This window comes from Lynx rufus, unplaced genomic scaffold, assembly GCF_022079265.1.
Source record: "Lynx rufus isolate CCGP_SWC_20201006 ecotype Redwood Valley unplaced genomic scaffold, mLynRuf1.p SCAF_4, whole genome shotgun sequence".
Classification (NCBI taxonomy): domain Eukaryota; kingdom Metazoa; phylum Chordata; class Mammalia; order Carnivora; family Felidae; genus Lynx; species Lynx rufus.
Window position 1 is genome coordinate 1,424,395 of NW_025814856.1, and position 22,691 is coordinate 1,447,085.

General features: G+C 61.2%; 1 protein-coding gene across 12 annotated transcripts in view; it reads left to right on the plus strand.

Annotated features, from left to right (window-relative positions):
- CELF5 (CUGBP Elav-like family member 5) overlaps positions 1 to 22,691 on the plus strand; it is a 47,911-nt gene that overhangs the window by 20,504 nt on the left and 4,716 nt on the right. Inside the window, exons 3-12 of one of the 12 annotated variants that reach the window (XM_047096659.1) lie at positions 8,714 to 8,768; positions 9,260 to 9,264; positions 11,158 to 11,305; positions 13,523 to 13,602; positions 15,431 to 15,577; positions 16,174 to 16,315; positions 16,415 to 16,561; positions 18,326 to 18,418; positions 18,969 to 19,052; positions 21,743 to 21,826. In XM_047096659.1, coding sequence (XP_046952615.1) covers positions 8,714 to 8,768; positions 9,260 to 9,264; positions 11,158 to 11,305; positions 13,523 to 13,602; positions 15,431 to 15,577; positions 16,174 to 16,315; positions 16,415 to 16,561; positions 18,326 to 18,418; positions 18,969 to 19,052; positions 21,743 to 21,826 — 985 coding nt within the window. Of the gene's footprint in view, positions 1 to 8,713; positions 8,769 to 9,259; positions 9,265 to 11,157; positions 11,306 to 13,522; positions 13,603 to 15,430; positions 15,578 to 16,173; positions 16,316 to 16,414; positions 16,562 to 18,325; positions 18,419 to 18,968; positions 19,053 to 21,742; positions 21,887 to 22,691 lie in introns of all 12 variants that reach the window. The other 11 variants (XM_047096661.1, XM_047096656.1, XM_047096657.1 and 8 more) reach the window with 11 other exon arrangements.

Sequence of the window (22,691 nt, forward strand, 5' to 3'; positions counted from 1 at the left end):
TAGTGATCCCAGTGGCCGGGGGGCCAGAATTAGGGAATGAGTCTGCCGCACGGTCGTGGCTCAGAGTCTCTCCTGACTGTGACTCGGGGATCCGCCTCCGTGCTGGCCCCTGGGGCAGCCGTGGACAAGAGGCCTCAGTTCCTCGCAAGGGGGACAACTCGAGCGGCCTCACAGCACGGCGGCCGGCTTCCCCCAGGGCGCAAGGAGGGCACCACCTCGCGCCCCGTCTTGGAGCGACACGCTGTCTGCCACGCTCCCTTTGGCAGGAGCCTCTGGGGACACTGGGCACCTAGAGGAAGAAACCGGTTTCGTAGTGGATGTGTCCAAGGTCAAGCAGCCAGCAAACGGCAGAATGGGGACTTGACGGCCGACCCTGTGTGGGCGCCCAGCCCTTCCGTGTCCGTGGACCGTTTTTTGGCGCGTGGCACCGGGTTCTGGCTGGGGGCTCTGAACCACCTGTCCGGAGAAATCTGTACCCACCTGGAGATCTGCTAAGATTTCTAGCAGTGCCCCCAGCTCAGTCCTTCTTAGCTCTCTTCTCCCATTTTACTGATGGAATCACTGAGAGCCAAAGCCAGCCTCCGTCTCCACTGCCTGAGGCCCTGGGGGCCTGGGAAGCGGCACCCTCTGTGTTGGGGGCCGAAGCTGGGCTCTGGCCTCCATCAGCAGCCGGGAGGGAAGCCAGAAGAAGGCGGGGGGGGGGTCTCTCCCTAGAGTGGGGGCCCCTCGAGTCCTCAACACCCATGGGTTCACTCAACAGACATTTACTGAGCACCTGAACGAACCACCCAATGAAAGGACTTCTGGTGGTGAGGACACCACGGAGCCCAGAGGCGACGGGGGCGGGGGGGACTTTCAGAGCGATTTTCAGACTCAGGATGCGGGTTCTGTTTCGACGGGGAGCTCGGGGACCTTCTCTGAGCATCAGGGGCCAGAGGGACCGCAGGGAGCTGTGGTTGTTCGGGCAAGCGGCTCGGGCAGGGACAGCGGAGGTAGAGATGAGGGGTTCGGGATGCTTTTGGAGCAAAGCTTTCCGGGTCGGAGTGAATGGGGGGGGGGTTAGTGACCCGGGGCCACTGTAACAAAGCGCCACGCACTGGGGAGCTGAAAGCGACAGAAATTTATGCTGTCACACTTCCGGGAGCCAGAAGTCTGAAAGCGACGTGGCAGGAGGGCCACGCTGTGGGGAACTCTGTTCCACGTCTCTCCAGCTCCCGGTGGCTCTCCAGCTTGTGGACACATCGCCCCAGTCCCTGCCTCTGTGGCCACGTGGCCGCCCTCTGTGTCGATACGTCTCCCCTCCCCCTCTGCCTTTTTCTTATAAGGACACCTGTCGATGGGTCTAGGGCTCACCCTAAACCTCACCTCAAGATCCGTGACTTAATCACATCCGTAAAGACACCTTTTCCAGATTCAACAGGTTTTGGGGGTTAGGACTTGGACATATCTCAGGGAAGTCCCCGTTCAACCCACTATGACGGGCGAGCACAAAATGAGCAGCGAATGTGTGGCGGCCGGGACAGCATCGCGGTGGCTCTGGGTGGGGGGAGCCGGGGCCCCCCGCACCGGTGACTTCGTGCGGCAAACAAGGCGGCTTCTCGGAGGAGAGGGCATTTGAGCCATGTCGTGTCTCGAGAGATGGGGAAGACTGTGGCAGATGGAGACAGGGGTGGCGTGGGGAGGGCGTGTGCCGAGCCGGGAGGTAGGAATGTGCCAGGCGAGCTGCTGCGTGCGGGAGACACAGCGGAGCCTCCGCTGTCTCGTGGAGGAGTTTACGTTAGGTCAGAGGAGGGGTCTCAGCCCGGGGGGCGATTCTGCCCCCGCGGGACCCTGAGTGACGTCTGGGGACACTTGTGATTGTCATGACTGGGAGAGGCTGCTGGCATCCACTGATCAGGAGAATAAGGAGCAGCGAAGGTTCCAGAGCAGTGCGCATCGATCTAGAACGCGAGCCACATTTAACATTTAAATGTTTCCAGGAGGGGGCGTCTGGGTGGCTCAGTCAGTTCAGTGTCTGACTCTTGATTTGGGCTCAGGTCATGATCTCACAGTTCGTGGGTTCAAGCCCCGCACTGGGCTCCCCACTGAGCATGGGGTCTGCTTGGGATTCTCTCTCTCCCTCTCTGACCCTCTCCCCCCCCCAATTAAAAATAAATAAACTTGGGGGGCGCCTGGGTGGCTCAGTCAGTTAAGCGTCCGACTTCAGCTCAGGTCGTGATCTCAAGGTCCGTGAGTTCGAGCCCCGTGTCGGGCTCCGTGCTGACAGCTCACAGCCTGGAACCTGCTTCGGATTCTGAGTCTCCCTCTCCCTCTGCCCCTCCCCCACTCTCTCTCTCTCTCTCAAAAATAAATAAACGTTAAAAAATGTTTTAAACTTAAACCACTACACATGGCTAGTGGCTACCACATTGGGCAGCTCAAGTCTAGAATGTTCTTTTTAAAAACCATTTATTTATTTATTTTTGGGAGAAAGAGCGAGCACAACAAGGGAGGGGCGGAGAGAGAGAAGTCGACACAGAAGCCGAAGCAGGCTCCAGGCTCCCAGCCGTCAGCACAGAGCCCGACGCGGGGCTCGGACCCACAAACTGTGAGATCATGACCCGAGCTGATCATGATTGGATGCTCAACCAACTGAGCCGCCCAGGTGCCCCTAGAATGTTCTAGGTCAGGGGATAACTACTGTGTTAGGCAGCAGATGTAGAATGTTCTAGACTGGGGGTCACCTCCTGTATTGGAGCGCTCAGACTTAGAATATCCTAGATTAGGAGTCAGCCACTGTTTTGGATAGCACAGATGTGGAATGTTCTAGACCAGGGATCAGCTACCACGTTAGAGAGGGCATTCTAGACCTAGAATGTTCTAGATCCAGGAACATGATGCAATGTCATCGTATGTCTAGATTGTGGAGTCTGGGGGTCTCTTTTTGATACGGGCTCGTGGTTGGGGGGGGGAGGGAGGATCTCTAGCAGTCCCCAGAAACCATGCCTGTCACGTCCCCACGCCTGAGCCCCCGTCTTCCTGTTGGAGGAGTCACCATCCTGACTTTCACGGTAACCGACCCCTGTTTTTCCTCCCGTCCTTTGTGCTTATAAATATATCTCTAGAAGACCGGGTAACCTTTTCCCGTTTTGCTCTTTACCTAAAGCGACTGGAATCATATCATATGTAGTCTTTACCCCCTGCGTTTTTTTCTGTCACTGTGCGGCTGCTGAGACCCAGTGTCCCCCGTCGGCACCAGGTCTCTCAGTGGCTGGTGCTTTTTCGTCGCCGTGTAGTATTCCACAGCGGGCCCACACAACTTGCCACTGTCCTGTGGGTGGGCCGTTACCGACGGGAGAGATCTCTACCTTCCAGAGAGACCCTGCCGTGCTTTGTCTCTGATGGACACGTGCCGCGTCTCCTTTGGGCGCCGACTCGGGAGTTCGGATCCCCGAGGACCTAGGCCTGCGGCCTCCGTGGCCGACACCCCCCCGCCAAGCCACGAAGGGGGTTGACTCGCGGGCGAACCTCCTCCCCCCGGGGCAGCGGTACCGGCAGCCTTTCAGAGCCAGAGCCGACGCCTCGTCCGCGGGTTGCAGGAAGAGTGACGGGGAGGGTGGGGGGGGGCGCCGGGTCCTGCGCTGGCTCTGTGCTCCCCCCCCCCGCCACGCTGCCGCTTCTGCAGCAGACCAGTTCCCGTGTCGCGTGTGACAGCGGTGTCCGTGGGGGATGCGGTTTAATCAAATCTCAGCATTCTGGAGTAGGACCCTAAATTAATCACAGAAGCCCAGAATAGGACCCGGAACGGACCGCAGGACCCGGGAGTCCACGCTGGGCAGATGCCGCAGATCGAGCTGATGTTCTCCGCTGGGCCGTCCGACCCCAGGATGGGGCTCCCGGACCTGGAACGGGGGGCCGTGGGGACGGCGGGTCCAGCTGGGTCTCTCGGGGGCCGCGCCATCAGAGACGACACCATCCGTCCTTTCTTCGTGAAGGTTTCGAGGGGCGGAGGACACCCCAGTTCTGCCGGCTGCCCCCCTGTTCTTGTGTGCACCCTGGAAAGGGATAGGTTTGTCCGTCTGGCCGCGGATCCCCCCGACGGACCCCTCCTGACACCCCTTCTATGCACACAGGGGTTTCTGAGGTGACCCCCCCCCCGCAAGCCCCCCTCCCACATCCCACGACTTGGCTCAGAGCCAAGCCGAACCTGAGAAGGCGCAAGGGGCCCCACGGTGGCTTGACCTTCCCAGGCCTCAGTTTCCTCATTTGTGGATGGGACTGCAGAAGTGTTCTGAGGGCCCTGGGCGTGACACCTGCCGGCTGCTGAGCCTGGCAACAGGAGCCTGGCACATCCGCGATGAACGAACGAACGAACGAACGAACGAATGAACTGTCACAGGCAAGTCAAGCCTGCAGGACTCTGGGCCAGTCTCGTCTTCCCAAGCCCGGCTTCTCCCCCTGAAGCGTAGACACAGCTGGTCACAAGCTCTTGACTTACTCCCCGCACGGGGTGCTGGGCCCAGCACGGGTCCAGCTTGCTCTTTGCCCACAGGGACAGGGACTGGGTTTCACTTTCTGCGGAGTCTGGAGGCCGTAGGTTTTGTCTCATTTCATTTCACTTGCCATTTGGGGACCCCGGGCCGGGCCTCTGGTGGGGAAGGGGCGCACAGCCCCTCGGCCCCTGCCCCTAGGAAGTCACCCAAGAGGGACAATGTGTGTGTGTTGGGGCATGTGCCACAATCAAGGTGATGCCTGGACAAAGCATTGAAGCAGATGCACTTGGAGAGGTGGCCTTCAGGGAGAGGTGGCCTCGGAGGGGCCTGTTCGCACTGAGGATGGGGTGTGTGTGTGTGGGGGGGGTGAGTTGCAGTGATGTCCCGGCGGCATGGGAGGAAGGCAGAGGAGGAATGCCAGGATGCGACTCCCGGGGCAGTAGGGCGCCACAGCAGCGCCTAGAGCAGGAGAGAGGCTTGCTCTGGGTGTTTGACAGAGGCTGGCGGGGGCCCCCGCGGGAGAAGGGGGGGCTGTAATGGTGGCTTGGGCCCCACCTTGCTTTCTTCTCCTCCATACTACCCAGAAACAACCCGGTTGGGGCCTCTCCCGGGCCCCCACGTCTTCTAAAGGACCGTCTTCGGGGCCCCAGCCCGACTACCAGAGGCGCCTCCTGCAGTCCCTCCCCCAGTGGACTCAGTTTCCCCATCTGTAACACACACAGGTCAGACACAGGGACCCCGGTTTCTCAACGACGTATGACTTGGTTGAAGTCACCCAGCAAAAGCTGGGGGCAGAGCAAGGACTGGACCTCAGCTACGTGATGTATGCCCCCCCCCGCCCCCAGAGACACAGACGCCCCCCAGAGCCCCGGCCCACAGGACCCTTGGCTGAAGGGTTGGCTGGATCCTAAGAGGACCTTGAGGAAACCCTCAGGAGACCCGGACTCTGCTTCTGACGTTCTCCTCTCCCTTTCTGATTTGCCCATCTGTAAAACGCGAACGTTTCCGTCTCATAAAGTTGTTTGGAGATTGAATGAGTCAGGGGGTGTAGGTATTCCTCCGGCATGAGAAACTGTCTCCCCCCCCAAAACTCTTACTCATACTTCAAAACCCACTGCACTATTCTACCTCCAGTGCGGCCCTGGTAGCCTTGGGCTCTTCACCGCTCTGAGCTCTGGGGTCTCCGGGAGCCGTTGATCCCTAGCTCTGGCTGGGAGTGCCGCGTCTGCCTGTGTCCCCCCTTGGGCCAGATTCCTGGGGTTCTCCCTGGGGTTGCAGACTGACTCGGCATGGGGCACGCTGGGAATGTCGTGGAATAAATGAAAGGGGGACGAGAGGGGGGAGGGAAGGGACGCAGCCATGGGGAGCCAGAGAAGGTGTAGGAGGGAGGGAGGGCACTAGGCGGAGACCTCGGTGGTGGGACAGATGGAGAGAGGGAGCCGGAAGGAGGTGGGCAGAGCCAGATGGGCGGGCAGGGGCGACAGGAGGGGTGTGGGGAGACCCAGCTCCCCCCCCCAACCCCCCCTCCCCCCCCCCCCCCGCACGCCTCCTCCGGGCTCGGGCGGGCAACGCCGGCAGGGCCCGGCCTCTGGCGGGCGGATCGTCAGCGCCCGCCGGGCGTCGGGCGCGGGGAGCGAGGCGCGGGGCCGGTGCGTGCGTGCGGCGTGTGCGCGCCTGTGCGCCCGGGGCCGGGCGGGCGGCGGCACGAGGCCAGCCTGGCGCGCGTCTCCAGGCCGGTGGGTAAGGCGGGCCGCGGGGTGCGGACGGCCAGGCCTCGGAGCCTCGGCCTTCGAGTGGGGGACCGGGGAGGAGGGGACTGACTGCCCGCCTGGCTTCTCGGGACCAGACCCAGACCCCCGCGGCTGCCCCGCGCCGAGCTGACCCAGGAGGGGGAAGGGGCCTCCCAGGAGGCGGAAGGTCCCAGGCTCCGCAACCGGGCTGGGGTGGGGGGTGGGGGGGGGGAGATGGGGCGCAGGTATCCAGGCCACGAGAGTGGGGCGGGGGTGGAGGGTGCGGGGATGGGCGCAGGTTCCCTCCCCGTGGCCCCCCCACCTCGCTCCCTCCCTCGGCGCATCCATCTCCAGAAGATTATATTTAAATATCTCTTTTGTGCAAGGCAGGAGCTGGGCTCGCCCCTAAGAGGCGGTTTCCATGGCAACAACAATTGCCAGCTTCCGTGTGGTGAATCAGCGTTGCCATGGCAACCCCATCCTCATCTGCCCAAGGTGCTGGGCGGCAGGGGGGGGGGAGGTGAGGGCCAGCGGAGGCGGGGTGGGAGGGGTGGGGGCGAACAGGAGGCTGGAGCTCAGGTGCCCCCTGTCCCCCCACCTCCCTTCACAACCTCAGTCTGCCCGCAGCCCAGAACCTGGTCCCATCTGGTTGAACAAAATCTCCCCTCCCGCCTCCAGCTAGCTGGGTGTGGTACCCAGGTGGAGAGGGCCCGGTGTGTGTGTGTGTGTGTGTGTGTGTGTGTGGACATGGTGGGGGAAGGGAGAGCCCTTCCCAGGTGGTCAGGGTCCCTCTGAGGATGTGGCTGCGTGGGTGACAGGAACTGGGGACACTGGAAGGCCTCTCTGCTTCTGGGGCTCCCAAGGCTGAGTTCAAATCGAGGCCGCCCATATGCGCGCAGAACGGGGAGGGGCTCAGAGAGGGTAGGGAAGCTGGAGAGGGGGAGGGGGCGCAGGGAGAGAGGGTGCAGGGTGAGGGAGGGGACTCAGACTGGGGGTGTGGGGCAGTTCGGGGTCTAAGAGAAGGGGAAGGAGATCTGGGGGTTCACAGTTGGAGAGGGGTCTCTACTCACGGGACTGGGTAGAAAGATCCTTAGAGTTGAAGTCTAGGGAGGCTTAGTGCCTTCACTCACCCACCATGACCTTGGACAGACAACCTCTCCCGGCCTCGGTTTTGACATCTGTAAAACCTGGGGAAAGCTGCAGCTCGCTGGGCAGCTGCACAGTGACCAGAGGGCTGACGTCCCCCAAGCACCTTCTCCGAATGGCCATGGGGACTGTCTGACCTTGGAGGGGGTCTGGGACGGGCACGTGTTCCAACCCCAGGCCTGGCGCCCTTCTATGCTGTTGTGTGTTGGCCGCCTCTCCCTGGTCCGTTCAGTTCGGCAAGCTTCTCTGGTTCTCCCTGCTGCCGCGAGAACCCAAGACCCAGGCACTCGCTGCCCCGAAGCAGAGGGAGGAAGGGTTGCCTGCGTGGGGCTTTTGAGCGGGGTTTTGAAGGATGAGTAAGAGTTCGCCAGAAGCACAAGGCTTGGAGGAGGATCCCATTCTCAGACCAGTGGAGAAGCAAATGTCACCCGGTTCCCACATCCCTTGAGTTGGTTCTCAGACATCCACATTAGCTCCTCCCCATGGCTGGGTGAGTTTGGGGGTGGGGATTACACGAGGATTTCTTCCATCGAACATCATTTTCGGTGCTGGAGGTGGAGGACAGGAGGGTCCAGAACACCGAGTCCACATTGAAAGCTGGCCCACTCAGGCACGACAGTCCTCCCACCCAAGGCTCAGAGAGCTGGCTGAAAGGAGTTGCCTTGGTGTCAGTCAGCTGGTGCTCAGTAACAAACCAACCCAACCCTCTTACTTGGTCATGATTCCACGGGTCGGCGAGCACAGACGGGGCTCAGCTGGGCGGTTCTTCTGCTGGCCGCTCCAGGGTCACTCGTGCCGTGGCAGTCAGTCAGGGCTTGCGGGGCGAGCCGGGGTCTCCCGTCCTCCTGTCCTGCCTCGGCCTGTCCAGCTGGCGGTGCGCGGGCCCCAAAAGAGGAAGCTGCGACGTCTCTCGAGGCCGGGGCTTGGAACTCCCCCCCCCCCCTTCCCCGCCACCACACTCCACTCGCCAGAGCAAGTCACAAGGCCAGGTCCAGATGCAGAGGGTGGGGAAATAGACTCCGGTCTTTGATGAGAGAAACTGCAAGGTCACATCACACACAGGACCAGAGGAGTTGGGCGTCTTTCCAAGGAGCATACAGCACTTGGGAAGGCAAGGAGGCTTCCTGCAGCAAGAAATATTGTTACTGGGTTTTGAAGGTAAAGTAGGAGTTTTCCAGGCAGCATGAGTGAAGCCCTGTACCTGGGACTGTGTGGCCGTTGAGTTTGGCTGGTTTGCTGCTGGAAGCTGGTGGGGTGCTGAGCCCGGGGAGGGGGGGGCAGGGTGCCCGGCGGGGCTCGGACGTAGCCTCCCCCCGCCACGCCGCGCTGCCAGCCTTGACCTCCTCCTCCCCCCTCTCTCCACAGATGGCGCGGCCGATCCAGGTGAAGCCTGCGGACAGTGAAAGCCGCGGAGGTAGTTGTCATCTGTCCGTGGCCACCAGGCCGGGGGTCGGCGGAGGAGCCGGGGAAGGAGGGGAATCTCTGATCAGGAGGATGTAGCCGTCACCTCTCCGCTCACACGCCTAGAGGTGGTGGGAGAGGCAGAGTCCCCTAGCTAGGGTAGGGGCAGGAGAGCAGGGGGGCTCTGTCCTCTCTTCCAAGCCCAGGAGTCAGGAGTAGGGGGTCTGGCTGGGTCCCGCCGCTGGCCCCTAGAGCTTGAAATACACCCCTCCCCTAGGGTGCAAAAATGGGGGTCTTCTGACGCAGAGGGGATGGGATCCCTGAAGGGGTCCCTGAGGGGAATCGCTTTTTCTGTGCGTGGGCGTGTGCGTGTGAGCACGCATGCCTTGGCACGCCTGTGGACAGATGTGCGTGAGCACGTGCACATGGGCACGCGCATTTCTGCGGCTCCTGTGGTGGGGGTGCCTGCCTGCCGGTGCGCGCGTCTGTGCATGGGCGTGCGTGTTCGAGCGTGTGTGCTTGACCTTCGAGGCTGGGCGAGCGGGGGTCTCCGGCTGCAGGTCTGGACCGTGTTGGGGACCTGCCCACGGGGGCGTGCTCGGCTGTCCCCAGTGGCATCGGGGCTAGTCATTCTTGGAGAGTTTCCTCCCCACCTCCCCCCCCCCCCATCTCAGGCGGACTGGGTGGCGTGCGGGGCAGGGCTGTTAGGACTCCTGTGTGTGTGTAGGAGCCTGGGACAGCCCATCTGGGTTGGGGCCTGTTTTCACACCCTCCAAGCTGGCTGCGAGTGTAGGGCAGGGGTCGGAGAGGGGGTCTGTGTTTCTCCATCTCTCCCCTTCTCTCTCACTCTTTTAGTAATTCTTCCCCTCCTCCTCCCCCTCCTCCCCCTCCTCCTCCTTCTCCCCCTCCTCCTTTTTCACTTCCGCCCCCTCCTCCTCCCCCTCCTCTCCTCCCTCTCCTCCTCTTCCTCCCCTCCCCCCTCCTCCCCCTCCTCCTCCTCTTCCTCCTCTCCCCCTCCTCCTCCTTCTCCCCCTCCTCCTTTTTCACTTCCTCCCCCTCCTCCTCCCCCTCCTCTCCTCCCCTCTCCTCCTCTTCCTCCCCTCCCCCTCCTCCCCCTCCCCCCTCCTCCTCTTCCTCCTCCTCCCCTTCCTCCTCCCTTCTCCGCCTCCTTCTCCTCCTTCCCCTCCTCCCCCCTTTCCCTCCCCCCCTCCTTCCCTCCTCTCCCCTCCTCCCCCCTCCTCCCCTCCCCATCCTTCTCCTCTCCTCCTCCTCCCTTTCCTCCTCCTTCTCTACCTCCTTCTCCTCCTTCCCCTCCTCCCCCTTTCCCTACCCCCTCCCTCCCTCCTCCTCCCCTCCTCCCCCCTCCTCCCCTCCCCATCCTTCTCCTCTCCTCCTCCTCCCTTTCCTCCTCCTTCTCTACCTCCTTCTCCTCCTTCCCCTCCTCCCCCTTTCCCTACCCCCTCCTCTTCCCCCCCTCCTCTTTCACTTCTTCCTTCCCCTCCTTTCCCTCCTCCCCTTCCCCCTCCCCTTCCCTCTCCCTTCTTCTTCTCCTCCTTCTTCCTCTCTCTGTTTCACCCTCTCTCCCTCCCCATACCTGTTTCTCTCTCCTTATCTTTTTCTCTCCTTCTGTCTCTCTGGTTCTCTCCATACTCCTCTCTCTGTGTCTCGCTTTGTCTCTTACTGTCTCTCTCAGTCTCTCTCTCTCTCTCTCTCTCTCACCTGTTTCTTTCCCTGACTCTCAGTCTCTCCGCGTCTGTCCCTCCTTCCCTCCCACCCTCATGAGTGACAGCTGCCAGAGAACAGGTTCCCATAGTAACCCAGCTCGGCATCCCTGGGAGACGGAGCTGCCACGTTCCTGATTACAGGGGGGCAGCGCAGCTACCGGAGGGAGCAGAACTCTGGTGCCCCATACGGCAGACGCCGGCCCAGCCAGGCCTGCAGCCAGGCACCCACCCCAACCCCACCAGACGGGGGCTCCAGGCTTCCAGGCACCCGGTCCTGGGCGCACACATGCCCTCACTCATTCGGCAGGCACCTGCCCGGCTCCTTTTGGGGCCGACGGGGAAATCTAGGTGGCAGACAGACAGACAGGGGCCCAGGCCAGGCAGTTCTCACGCCAGCACTGTGTGTGGGTGCTCTGAAGGCGAGGAGGGAGAGAGCACCTTTGCCCGAGGGTGGGAGCAGGGAGCGGTGGCCCTGAGGACCGAAGGGAGGACGTTCCAGGAGGGGCGCACTGCGTGAGCGAAGGCTCCAAGATGCGCCCGAGCAGCGCACGTGGGAGGGGGGACAGCCCCTGTGTCCTCCCGCTCACAGGCCGAGCAGGGGCCGGCGGTGCTCCCCCCCGGGCCCTGCTGCCTCCGTTCGGTCGGCGGGACCGAGAAATTCCCGGAGGCCAGGACTCGGCTGAGGGGGTGTCTCCGCCCACAGGGGACCGGAAGCTGTTTGTGGGGATGCTGAACAAGCAGCAGTCGGAAGAGGACGTGCTGCGGCTGTTCCAGCCCTTTGGGGTCATCGACGAATGCACCGTGCTCCGCGGGCCTGACGGCAGCAGCAAAGGTGACCGGCGAGCGGGGACTGGCCCTGGGGCGAGGCTGGGCGCGTAGGTGGGGATGGGACTAGCACCTGGGGGCGGAGCTGGGCCCTTGAGGGGGCGGGGCGGGGCACTTGAGGGGGCGGGGACTGGCTCCGGGGGCGGGGCCGGGCACGTGGGAGGGCGGAGTTGGCTCCTGGGGCGGGGCCAGGCACGTGAGAGGGCGGGACTGGCTCCTGGGGGCGGGGCAGGGCACTTGAGGAGGTGGGGCTGGGCACTTGAGGGGGCGGGACTGGCTCCGGGGGCGGGGCCGGGCACGTGGGGGGGGCGGGGGCGGAGGAGAGCACGTGAGAGGGCGGGACTGGCTCCTGGGGGCGGGGCAGGGCACTTGAGGAAGTGGGGCTGGGCACTTGAGGGGGCGGGACTGACTCAGGGGGCGGGGCCGGGCGCGTGGTGGGGCGGGACTGGCTCCTGGGGGCGGGGCAGGGCACTTGAGGAAGTGGGGCTGGGCACTTGAGGGGGCGGGACTGGCTCCGGGGGCGGGGCAGGATACTTGAAGGGGTGGGACTGGCTCCAGGAGGCGGGGGTGGAGGAGAGCACGTGACAGGGCGGGGTTGGTTCCCGGGGGTGGAGCTGGACACTTGAGAACGCGGGACTGGCTCCTGGGGGCGGGGCCAGGCACGTGGGAGGCGGGGTTGGCTCCTGGGGGTGGGGCCTACAGGTACCTGATGGGCCGGGACTGACTCCTGAAGGCGGTGGGGCAGGGCGGCTGGGGGCGCGGACTGGGTGGCCGGGACTGTCACGTCCCACGGGGTCCTAACTGTGTGCCATGTCCCGATACGCTGCCTGTGTCCACCTGGCTCTGTGGGACAGTTTCCTGTGGACTGTCGGCCTGATCCTGGCTGTACCATCCGGGAAAGACTTTAATGGTCTCCAATGTTTCCCTGTCTGCCCATGTGGCTGTATGTGACTATGGACGCCTGCCTCTCTTAGTCTCTGACTCGTTATGCCTGAGTGTCTAAATGACTATTGCTGTCTGGGTTTTCATGAGTCTGGTGGTGTTTGTCTGTCTACCTGATTCTACCCGTTTGGTCCATCTGTCTGGCACCAACTCTCAGCCTGCCTGTCTCTGGCTCTTGCAACTTTTACTCTTCTAGAACTGAATGTATCCCATGGTCCCTATTTGCTTGGCTCTCTCTCTTTTTTTTTTAAATTGATATCCATATACTGTAAAACTCCCCTTTTTAAAACGTACAGTGAAGTGCTTTTCAGTATATTCAAAAAATTGTGCAACCATTGCCACTCTCTAATTCCAGAACATTCCATTGTCTCACCCCACCTGCCTGGCTCTTCCATAGTACTCTCTCTGGAATTATGTCTAGTGGTCTCTCCTATGACTGTGTGTCTGAATTTACCTATGTCTGGTGGTCCCTGGCTATCTGTCTGCCCAATTTCTGATTTGGTCCTGTGTGACTGGCCAGCTGGGTCTGCCCTGTCTGGTTTCTTTCTTTCTTCCTTCCTTCCTTCCTTCTTTCCTTCCTTTTTCTTTTTCTTTTCTTTCTTTTCTTTCTTTCTTTCTTTCTTTCTTTCTTTCTTTCTTTCTTTCTTTCTCTTTGTCTTTCTTTCTTTCTTCCTCTCTTTTTCTTTCTTTCTTTCTTTCTTTCTTTCTTTCTTTCTTTCTGGTCCCCATCTCTCTAACTCTGGTGACATGGGCATATCTGTCTGGGTCTGAATGTATCTGTGCCTGACTGTACCCACAGAACTGTATCTCTGTGCCTGTGTCTGAAGGTTTGTCACCATCCCTCTGCATATCTGATTTCAGCTCTGGATCTCATGGTGCCAGGGGCTGGCGGGTGTTCTCGAAGCCCGTGCCCTTCCCTTGTTCCAGCGGGCAGGGCCTGCCTCCCCGACTGTGCACCCCTTCGCGACATCCGTCTGACTGTGCGTGTGACAAATAGCTGTGTGGCTGCCTGGCTTTCTGAGTGAACGGACGGCCAACTGGCTGATGTCGACCTCTGTGGCTGGCTGTGTGCTCGTCTCGTTGCCTGATCCTTTATTGTCCAGCTGTCTGTCTGGACACATGACTGCTTGTCTCTCTGTTCTGACTGTCTGGCCTTCCGGCTGCCTGTCTGACACTGGCCGTCCAGGGCTCCCGGTCCCCTCTCCTGCGGCCCCTGCCCCCCTCCCCCCCGGAAAGACCCCGTTGTTGCCCTCACGCACTCTCCTTCCTTCTCTTGGGGCAGGCTGTGCCTTTGTGAAGTTCTCCTCCCACACGGAGGCCCAAGCGGCCATCCACGCGCTGCACGGCAGCCAAACCATGCCGGTGAGTAGGACTGTCCCGAGCCCCGGGGCGGGCAGGGGGGAGGGGGGAGGGGACAGGGATGGGAACGCTCGCGACCGTCCCAGCCGGAGGAGCGCGTCTCTGATGGCGCCGTGGGCGGGTGCACGCACACGAGGGTGACTGCGCACGCGCGGGGCGTACGAGGACGCGAGCGTGCGAGTGAGTGTGGGGCTGCGCGTGGACTAGCGCGTGTGTGCCTGTTCACGTGTGTGCGAGGGAGAGAATACGTGGGTGTGCGCACATGCCCGTGGGTGTGAGTGCGTGTGTGTGTGCCTGGCAGTGGGTGGTTGTTAACGTGCACGTGAGCTGTGTGCGTGTGAGAAGATGTGCGGATAAGTGTGTGTGCTGGCACACGTGTAAGTGTGTCGAGTGGGTGTTTTTGTGCGAGTCGACGGTGCCGTACGTCCGTGGGTGGGGGCACGTGTGTGTATTGAGTGCATGCGTGTGTATGTGCGAGTGTGCCTGGGGGGCGCGGGGGGGGGGCAGGGGCGTATGTGTGCATCTGCAGGAATATGTGAGGGCAAGTGTACGCGTGTGTGTGAGCGTGTAGGTCTGCGTGGGTGGCATTTGTGTGCACGTGTGTGGGTATGCGTGTGAGTACGCGCGCGCGCGCGTGTGTGTGAGCGTGTGTACGCGTGTGGGTGTACAAGAGGGTGTCCTGGAGGGGTGAGATCCCGAGAGGTGGTTTGGCTTTGTCGAGGCCAGCAGGGGGACGTGTGGGGCGTGGGGGATGAGGACACGGATGGGGGGGCGGCGGGAGGGGCTGCGGTCCAAAGCTGAGGAGCACGGCTTCTTAGGGCGATGAGAGCCACGGAAAGTTTTGACAGGGGAGGGAAGGCCGTTTGGACCCGTCCCCTGGGCCAGGGTGGGGATGGGCCGGGGAGGACCAGCCGGGCTCTGGGAGTGGCCCTGCCCTCTAGGAAGCAGGCGCCGGGGGCCACCATCACTGTACATGAATGTCCAAATCTGCCAGGGGACGACAGGCCTTCCGGAACCAACTCTGCTCTCAGCTGGTCTCAAAATGGGTGTGCGGGGGGCGCCTGGGGGGCTCAGTCGGTTACGCATCCGACTCTTGATTTCGGCTCAGGTCGTGACCCCAGCGTTCGTGAGTTCGAGCCCCATGTCTGTGCTGTCAGCACAGAGCTGCTTGGGATTCTCTGTCCCCCTCTCTCTGCCCTTCCCCCACTCAGTCTCTCTGTCTCTCTGTCTCTCTGTCTCTCTCAAAATAAATAAGTAAACCCCAAAAAACTAGGTGTGAAGGGCAGGGCGGTGTCAGAGCTTCCGGTCCCTTGCTCTCTGGGTACTTGGGCATCAGTTTTCGTCCCTAGGGTGGCAGGATTCATTCAGGCTTTCTCCTGCAGGGAGCTGACCGGGGTGAGGAGGTGTCTCAGGGAGTGAGCTCGCCATCAAAGGGGGCAACCTCTCTGATGGTCGGTGTCTCACCTGTTCTCGGGTGTGAGTCAGTTATAGGTCCCCGTCGTTCCTCTCCAGCAGTCGGCTTCTCCACTTTTGAGAGCGTGGCTGATAGTCCGGGTCCTCTCCTGGGCCCCGGACACCACCCCCCCGGGCCCAGAGGCCCCACGTGTGCGCACAGGCGGCCGCACCGTCAAGTGCGAGACCCGGGACGCCGAGCTCTGAGCTGTTCTCGCCGCCACGTGCGTGTCCCGCGGCGGCGGGCCCGTGGGCGGGATCGAGAGCGCCCGGCATCTACGCCGCGCGGCCAAGGCCCTGAGCCGGCGTGGCTCCGGGAACCCAGAGTCCTGGCTACCTCCCTCCTTCTTTCCCTCCCTGCCCGCCGCCGCCCCTGCAGGGTGCCTCCTCCAGCCTGGTGGTCAAGTTTGCCGACACGGACAAGGAGCGGACGCTCCGGCGCATGCAGCAGATGGTGGGCCAGCTGGGCATCCTGACGCCATCCCTCACCCTGCCCTTCAGCCCCTACAGTGCCTACGCCCAGGCCGTGAGTGACCCCGGCGGACGCACTCTGTCTCCCAAGGCCGCTCCGGGGGCTCAGCTCAGTCTCTCTCTCTCTGCGTTCTGTCGAGGGCCGCTGCCTCTCTGCTCCTCTTCCCGTCTCTTGCCCAGTCTGTCTGACTCGGGGTCCCATCCCGGCCACGGCCGAGTCCCCAGATCCAGGCTGATTCCTGAGCCCCAGCCCCAGCCGAGCCCTCCAGCCACGAACCGAGCCCCAGGCCCAAGCTGAACCCCAACTCTGGACTGACACAACCTCATGCTTAGCTCCAAGAGGAGCCTCTAAATCCAGGCTGACTCCCAACTGAGACCCGAGCCTGGCTGACTTCAGTGTTGGCTGATCCCCGATCCCGGACCAAGCCCAAATTCCTGACTCAGCCCTGACCTGAAGACTGAACCCTGATCCTAGACCGACCCTCGATCCCAGGCTGAGCCCCACCATTCCTGAGGCCCGAGCCACGATAGCCAGGCTGACCGCTCCCCCACCCCCGCCAGTTACCAGAGGGCCAGGCCTCCCCCGGGGCGTCATGACCTCAGGGCAGGTGCCACCCCGACTGTGCACGCTGACTCCCTCTCCACCCCCAGCTCATGCAGCAGCAGACAACGGTCCTGTCCACGTCGGGCAGCTACCTGAGCCCTGGCGTGGCCTTCTCACCCTGCCACATCCAGCAGATCGGCGCCGTCAGCCTTAACGGGCTGCCTGCCACACCCATCGCCCCTGCCTCTGGTGAGAGTCCGCCAGGGGCCTGCGGATGGTGGGCAGGGCAGGGCGGGGCCGGGGCCGGGGCCAGGCTCAGGCTCCCCATCGCGCTCCTCTGCCCCACAGGACTGCACTCGCCCCCGCTGCTTGGTTCCACTGCCGTGCCCGGGCTCGTGGCTCCCATCACCAATGGCTTCGCAGGTGTCGTGCCCTTCCCTGGGGGGCACCCTGCCCTAGAGACCGTGTATGCCAATGGCCTCGTGCCCTACCCAGGTAACGTGAGCGGTTCCCCCAGGGGCCGAGGAGAGGGGGTGGGGCCGGGAAGGCATCTCCGGGACAAGCGCGAGTTCCTGTGCCCCCTGGTGCCCGGGAAACAGAGGCGGTCTCAGCTGGACGGATGTGAGCGGTGGGCACAGAGAAGGGGGCTGTAAACGTGGGAGCTTTATACCCAGGCATTTATGGGTGCAGATTCCAGTTTGGCGGCCCTAAATGGTTTCTGTGAGTCTCTGGGCCTCAGTTTGCTCACCCGGGAGATGGGGCAGATGACATCAGACATCTCATGAGGTTGCACGGACAGTGAACTCAGTATATAAAATGCTGAACGTGTCACCTGTACTGAGAACAGCAGCGCCACCAATCTGAGTTATTAATCATTGCTGTTTAGGAAGACGTCAGTAGCCTCATTCATTCATTCATTCGTTCGTTCGGTATTAACCGTGCCCTGAGCTAGGCTCGGCCCTGCCTTGAAGCAGGGGCCCCATCTTTCCCTTTCTTAGACCACAATCCCCAGGCAAGCATCTGCCAGTATCTGGCAGTCTCTGTGTTTCCACCATTGAGGAGAACTTATTTTTACTTTGAAATGATTGGAGCTCACAGGGAGTTTCAAAAATAGTACAGAGAGGTCCCGGAACCTCCAACCCAGTCCCCCACCCCCACTCCCCCCCCCCCCCGCCCACCATGCTAACATCTTACATAACCGCAGCACATTGTTGAAACCAGGAAACTGACGTTGGTGGGGTACGATGAACTCAACAGGAGTTGGAGATCTTACTCAGAGGGTGCCACTTTGTACGTGCACTCGCTTGTTGTATGTGTGTTGGGGGGGGGCATTCTGTGCCATTTTATCACAGGTATAGATTTGGGCAACCACCACCACAATCAAGATACAAAACTTCTCTTGGGGCGCCTGGGTGGCTCAGTCGGTTAAGCGTCCGACTTCAGCCAGGTCACGATCTCGCGGTCCGGGAGTTCGAGCCCCGCGTCAGGCTCTGGGCTGATGGCTCAGAGCCTGGAGCCTGTTTCCGATTCTGTGTCTCCCTCTCTCTCTGCCCCTCCCCCGTTCATGCTCTGTCTCTCTCTGTCCCAAAAATAAATAAACGTTGAAAAAAAAATTAAAAAAAAAAAAAAGATACAAAACTTCTCCATCAATACAGAGGGATTGGTGCGTGTGACTCCTTTAGGGGCACACCCCACCACCACCCCGTCCTCTAGCAGCCTCTCTCCATTCGAGCAGAATCTTTTAGCTGAATTTCCCCCCGGAAGCACCAGCTCTAGTGGTCTGGACAACTTCTCCCCTCCCCTTACCTCCACCATCGCCCCCCCCCCCGCCCTGGGGCAGTTGGGTGGTGGGTGGTCACAGCCACATGAGGGATCCAAGGGGTGTCTGATGAGTGACATGTGGGGGTGCGAGAGAGGGAAAGGGTTGGGGGTGGGGGGTGATGGGGAGCAGAGGCCTGAAGTCCTGGAGAATCCAGAGAATAAAAGGGTCCAGATGGGGGCAGAGACGGGGGTGATGGTTAACCTCTCTGGAGTCCTGTTCGACTTGGCCATTATCTATCTGAGTGGCCCCGTGCCAGTTGCTTCACCTCGCTGAACCTCAGTTTTCCCACCTGTAAAATGGGGGCCACACCTGTAAAAGGTTAATGCGGAGGTGAAGCTGGGGCGGATGTTGCTCTCCTTTTGGCTCCGAAGTTTCGGGGGGTAATTGGAAGACTTCTGCTGCCCCCGTCCCACTCAGTCCCTCCGTTTGCCCCGCAGCTCAGAGCCCGACCGTGGCCGAGACCCTCCATCCTGCCTTCTCCGGAGTCCAGCAGTACACAGGTACGGACGGCAGTCCAGCCCGGTCCGGGCGTGGCCCCGCCCCTGGGCCCCGGCTTTCCCGCCTGGCCTAGCCACGCCCCTCGCCGCACCCCGCCTCTGGCCCCGCCCCTCGGCCGTCGCCCTCTCATTCGGCCTTCCCGCCTGCACCTAGCCACGCCTCCTACTTCTGGCCCTGGCCCAATCCCAGGTCTTGGCCCCGCCCCCTGCAGCTTCTGGTCCCGCCTCTTGGGTCCTGCCAGGGCCCCGCCCTCAGCCGTGGCCCTGCCGGTCAAGCTCTGGCCCCACCCACTCGGATCTTCGGTGGCCTTGGCCCCTCCTTCAGGCCCGGCCTCGGCTGTGGCCACGCCCCCTCCCGCTAGGAGGCCTTGCCCCCACGCCGTCGAATCATGGCTCCGCCCCATTCCTCCCCGTGCCCTGGCCCCTCCTGGGCCCGCCCCCCCCGTCGTGGGCACGCCCCTCTCCGCTCCCAAGGCAACTGTGGCCCCACCCCGTCGTGGCCCCGCCCCCGCCCGCCTCGAGCCGCCCCGCCCACCGGCCTTACACCTGCCTCCGCCCTGTGTCTCGCTCCCGGTCTCCGCAGCCATGTACCCCACCGCGGCCATCACGCCCATCGCGCACAGCGTCCCCCAGCCGCCGCCCCTCCTGCAGCAGCAGCAGCGAGAAGGTGAGGGGGCCGCGACCTCCCCCGGGCGCCAGCCCAGCCCTCTGACCCGCCCCCCTCCACCTCCAGGACCCCGAGACCTCAGGGAACCGCGGCTTTCTAAGAGTGCGGCCCGCGGGCCAGACAGACCCGGGTTCCTCTTCTGGAATGTGGGAACCGTGCTAGCTTCGACCCCCTAGGACTAGCGGTGACCCTCCTCCCACCCCACCCCCACCAGCCTTCCTCTGCAAGACGGGATGGATGGTTCTCTGAATTTCTGGAAAGGACACTCGTTTCGAGGTGGTGGGGGGCGGTGGTGAGGAGGTATCTGGGGTGAGCTGAGGCCTCCCCAGCAAAGTGGAAGGAGGGAGGAGGTGGATTCTGGAGTCAGACAACCGGGGTTAAGATGCACCCAGTTCTGACTGTGACGTCATAAGGAAAGCGCCTCGCTGCCCTCTGCCTCAGTTTCCTCACTTGCAGCGGGAGCAGCCATCCGCGTCAAGAGGCGCTACTGGGAAGTAGACGGGGCCCGTCCTGACACAGAGTGTGGCTCAGCACCCCCAAGGCCCTTTCTCTTGTCATGCAGCTAGTGAGGGTGGGGGAGAGGTGACCAGCTAGAAAAGCCCCCAGACGCTCCCATGGCCAGGGGAGTCCCGCAGACTGAGTTCTTTGAGGCCCTGTCCCATTTCTCCCTTGCCCTTGGCCTGTGAAAGGCGGGGAGGCATTGCCAGGGTCCAGGCGCTGAGCTTTGGAGGTGAGGCCTAGGCTGAGGGGTCCCCAGCTCTGCCCAGCAGCTGCTACCCGTTCCCAGATTTTCTATCTCCAGGGGGCTCTGTGGTCAAAGTCACAGACAGCAGACAGGAGGATCTGGCATTGCCTGCAGCTCCGATATGACTTTCAATAACCTCCCCCCACCCACCCACCCACCCAGGGAGGGCCGGTGGGAGCTTCAGAGAGGGCCCAGGTGTCTCAGGTCTGATGGCTCGGACCTGGGTGTCTCCCTTCTCCAACTTCCCTCAACCCTGGGCCGAGGAGGTAAACGTTAGCTCAGATGCAGTCAAGCCGCGGGTTCTGGAGAGTCTGCCCAGCATGCAGACCCTCGCAACACAATCTACAAGGTTCCTGCTTGAATGGGGTCAGGATGCACCATTCAAAAGCTGTGTCCGTGACACAACAAAACAAAAGACAGAACCCTAAGAGAAATGATAGCACAGCGGTATGCATGTTAGCGGGCTTAAAAAAAAAATACAATAGAGGTGGCACTTTCTCTTGGAAAAGACCTCACGTTCGTTCACGCGTGGACACAGGAAGGGCTGCGGCTGTGAGGTGCTGTTAAGTGACAGAAAGAGGCTTGTCTGAAGTCAGAAGGGGAGTCGGATCCCCAGAGGGGGATGCGTGTGGCTCGCAACACGCTTGGGGGCCCGAGAAAGTGGTAGGTGTTGGAGCCACCTGTGTGTCGGGGTGGGGGGGGTGGGGTGTGTGCACACTGTTTTCCCACGAGGTCCCACTCAGCTGGGTGCGGCTTCTGCATTCACCTCCCGCGTCGTGGACATGAGATAGCACACAAGCAAACGTGAAATTTGTGTTACGGTCAAAACCGTGCCACCCGCGTCAGTTCGCGATGATCACGTTGGAACACGCTTGTATTTTAAAAACAAGCATGATTAGAACTCGGGTCCTAATCAGGAAGGAAGGGTTGGATGTGAATGTGTCATCTGGGATTTAACATTTGCCAGGGCGGGGAGTGCTCATTTCCGGGGTGAAGGGAATTCTGGTGGTTTGGGGATTCTCCCTTGGTGTGTGGGGGCTGTGGGGGAAGGGCATCTGTTGGTTTGGGATTAGGGGCAGGTTTGGAGAATGTTCGTGGCTCCAGACAATGAAGGTTTTTTAATTGGATTATTATTTACAGATTCTACATGAGTCATGCGTTGGGGATTATTTGGAGAGGGGATGGTTTGGAGAGGTGGCTGTGCCGTTAAAAAATCCTTTCCGGGTGGTGTAGTGTATCATTTTTAAATTACCTGGCGGTCTCGGGATATGTGGGTCTGGGGACTAGAGAATTTTCTTTTTTTTCTTTTACTTGATTTTACTTTTGTGTCGTCTGAGTTTCGAAGATGATTCAAGGTTTGGAGGATTAGCCAAAGTTTTGAAAAACATCTAGATATTTGGGGTTTGGGACCAGGAATTGGTTGTCGTACTGTATTCTGTGATCATCGGACCTGTAGGGGGAAAAAAAATGAACATTTTATTTTAAAACCAGTTTTAGATTTACAGAATTAGTGCAAAGCTAGTACAGGGTGTCCGTATACCGCTCCCCTCCCCCCCCCCCCCACAATTCATCTCATGTTGTAAACGGTCTGGAGTTTCAGGGGGTTTTCAGGGGGTTCAGGTTGTCTGGGATTTGGGGATTATCCAGGGTCCGGCATTGAGGGATTTGTCTCAGGTTTGGGGGAGGGACCGGCTCAATTTTGTAAATTATCCGGGGCCTGAGGGCCACCGGAGGTTCGCAGGCCCCAAGCGTGGGATGAGACAGGCAAACGTAGGCACACGCCGCGCCCCTCCCCGCCATCGCCACGCCCTCCCTCCTGACGTCACGGCGCCGTCCGCCAACAGCTGGAGATGCCGGATGTGGGCTCCGGTCCCGCGCCCCTCCCCCGGGGGGGGTCCGCCTCCTCTCCTTGGGGGCTTTATGTCTTTCTCTCCCCCACCTGCAGGTCCCGAAGGCTGTAACCTGTTTATCTACCACCTCCCCCAGGAGTTTGGAGACACGGAGCTGACGCAGATGTTCCTGCCCTTCGGCAATATCATCTCCTCCAAGGTGTTTATGGATCGGGCCACCAACCAGAGCAAATGTTTTGGTGAGTCCCTGTTGCAGGCACCCCCCCCCGCCCCCGCCCGCCCCGTCCCCCACTCCGCTTGCCAAGGAACAGGGGCCAGGGAGGGCCTAGTCAGCCAGGAGACGAGTGTGGTGCAAAGGGATCACATTTGTGAATTAGAGTGAGCACTTACGAAGCACCTACGGTGTGCCAGGCCCCGTGCTGGGTGCGGATACACGGCAGTGAAGGAAACCAACAAAGCTCCTGCCCTCGAAAGCTCGCAGTCCTGCTGCGCCGTCCAACAGAATATTCTCCACCGGCGGGAATGTTGCGCGTCTCTGCCACCCGAGCCTCAGCCACACATGGCTACCAGCCACCTTAAGTGTGGCAGTTCAACCAAAGAACGGAACGTTTAATTAAATCTAAATTTAAATAACCGCCTGTGGTCAGCGATGAGGGCGTTGAAAAGCACAGGTTTCTGGGTAGGAGCTGGAAATAAAGCGGGACATAGGCCAGGGGGCTATAGATGGAATGCAGAACGCCATCAGTAAGGAAATGGAAACTGATCTGCAGGGGGTGATGTTTCAACTGAGACCCAAATGAGGAGATTTTCCAGCCAAGGGATATGTGGGGCAGAGGGTTCCAGGGAACAGCACATGCAAAGGCCCTGGGGCAGGACCTGTCTGGCATGTTGGAGCAACAGCGAGGGGGAGACCCATGTGGCTGGAGCAGAGTGAGCAAGGGGAAGAGAGGGAGGAGGGGAGGGCAGGGAGGGGACGTCGTGCAAGGCCTTGGGAGGACTTCCTTGTCCCCGGACACAGGAAATTAAGGCTCAGAGAGGCACTGC